This window comes from Pterocles gutturalis, unplaced genomic scaffold (assembly GCF_000699245.1).
Source record: "Pterocles gutturalis isolate BGI_N339 unplaced genomic scaffold, ASM69924v1 scaffold30344, whole genome shotgun sequence".
NCBI classification, from domain to species: domain Eukaryota; kingdom Metazoa; phylum Chordata; class Aves; order Pterocliformes; family Pteroclidae; genus Pterocles; species Pterocles gutturalis.
Window position 1 is genome coordinate 3,129 of NW_010129166.1, and position 1,379 is coordinate 4,507.

Consider the following 1,379-nt stretch of genomic DNA (forward strand, 5'->3'; position numbering starts at 1 on the left):
AGGTTCCTCATGGGCGCGTCCTGCGGTGGAGGGAACATGAAGGTGGACGATGTGGCCTACGAGAGCATGGGTCTGCGACCGCGGCACGCCTACTCCATCCTGGACGTGCGGGACGTCCAGGGCTTCAGGTGAGCGCGGGGTGGAGGCTGGCGGGGACAGCAGGCGTTCCTGCCGACAGCCCGAGCAGAAACCCTGGGGACAGATAATGGAGTGCCTGCTGGACCAGACCTCGGGGACTCTGGCATCTCATCCCCATGGCCAGCAAGAGCTGTTTCTCCATCCCAGGGTGTCACATAAATGCTGTTGTCATATAACAAGCTGAAAGAGAGGAGACTGAGATGAGATGTGAGGAAGAAATGTTTTCCTGTGCGGGGGGTGAGGCAGTGGCCCAGGTTGCCCAGAGAAGCTGTGGATGCCCCATCCCTGGAGGGGTTCAAGGCCAGGCTGGATGAGGCTTTGGGCAACCTGGGCTGGTGGGAGGTGTCCCTGCCCATGGCAGGGGGTGGCACTGGATGGGCTTTGAGGTCCCTTCCAGCCCAAACCATTCAGTGGTTCTAAGCTGTCCTTGCCTGGCACCAGCTCCACGTCCAGGGCTGCTCTGCTCCAGGACACCCTGTGGTGCAGAATGGACAGGGAAGGGCTGCAACAGCTGGAGCCCCAGTGGAGGTGGCAAATTGGGCCTGGGATGCTGTGAGGGCTTTGAGAGGCAGGGGCAGAAGTGGCGTGGTGCCTTCTGCAGGGGGCTGGCTGGGACTGAAGAGCTGGAAACGCGTCTCAGAGGTGATTTTCTTTGTGCTCTCCTTCTTCCTTGGCTTCAGACATGTTTTCCCCTTCCCCCAGGTTACTGCGGCTCCGAAACCCCTGGGGCCGCTTCTCCTGGAACGGCAGCTGGTCGGCCGAGTGGCCACACTGGCCGGCTCCCCTGCGTCACGACCTGATGCCTCACGGCAGCAGCGAAGGCGTCTTCTGGATGGAGTACAGCGACTTCATCAAGTACGGCGGTGCCCAGGAGCAGGGGCAGGGGGGCGGGCAGCCAGGCAGGGGCCAGAAAATGGGACATGGGGGTAAAGATGGGGCAGGCAGGGCTGGGTGTCCCCAGGGGGGTGTGGGTGACCTGCTGCTCCCAGATGCGGGAGCTGGGGTGTGGGGGCAGAGCGGTGCACCCGCAGAGCACCCCGCCAGGGCTGAGCCCAGCTTCCCCACAGGTATTTTGACTCCGTGGATATCTGCAAGCTCCATTCGGACTGGCACGAGGTGCGTGTGCAGGGCATGTTCCCCAACAAGGCCAACGGGCCGGTGACGGTGACGTCGCTGACGGTGTTGGAGCGCGCCGCCCTGGAGTTCGCCCTCTTCCCGGAGGGCAGCAGGTGAGCTGGGCA

At 63.1% G+C, this 1,379-nt stretch overlaps 1 protein-coding gene across 1 annotated transcript; it reads left to right on the top strand.

Annotated features, from left to right (window-relative positions):
• The first annotated feature begins 1 nt into the window (after window position 1).
• Window positions 2-1,300, top strand: CAPN15 (calpain 15). The gene is made up of 3 exons (XM_010079869.1): window positions 2-128; window positions 841-998; window positions 1,206-1,300. The coding sequence occupies exons 1-3, from the start codon at window positions 10-12 to the stop codon at window positions 1,298-1,300; spliced, it is 372 nt and encodes a 123-aa protein (XP_010078171.1). The 5' UTR covers window positions 2-9.
• Window positions 1,301-1,379: the final 79 nt, after the last annotated feature.

What these genes read in the sequence shown, in the direction of transcription:
- CAPN15 (XM_010079869.1), top strand. Translation starts at nt 10, where the DNA reads ATGGGCGCGTCCTGCGGTGGAGGGAACATGAAGGTGGACGATGTGGCC. An exon ending in CGGGACGTCCAGGGCTTCAG is followed by an intron (nt 129 to 840) that starts GTGAGCGCGGGG and finishes CCCTTCCCCCAG; the next exon opens with GTTACTGCGGCTCCGAAACC. An exon ending in CAGCGACTTCATCAAGTACG is followed by an intron (nt 999 to 1,205) that starts GCGGTGCCCAGG and finishes GCTTCCCCACAG; the next exon opens with GTATTTTGACTCCGTGGATA.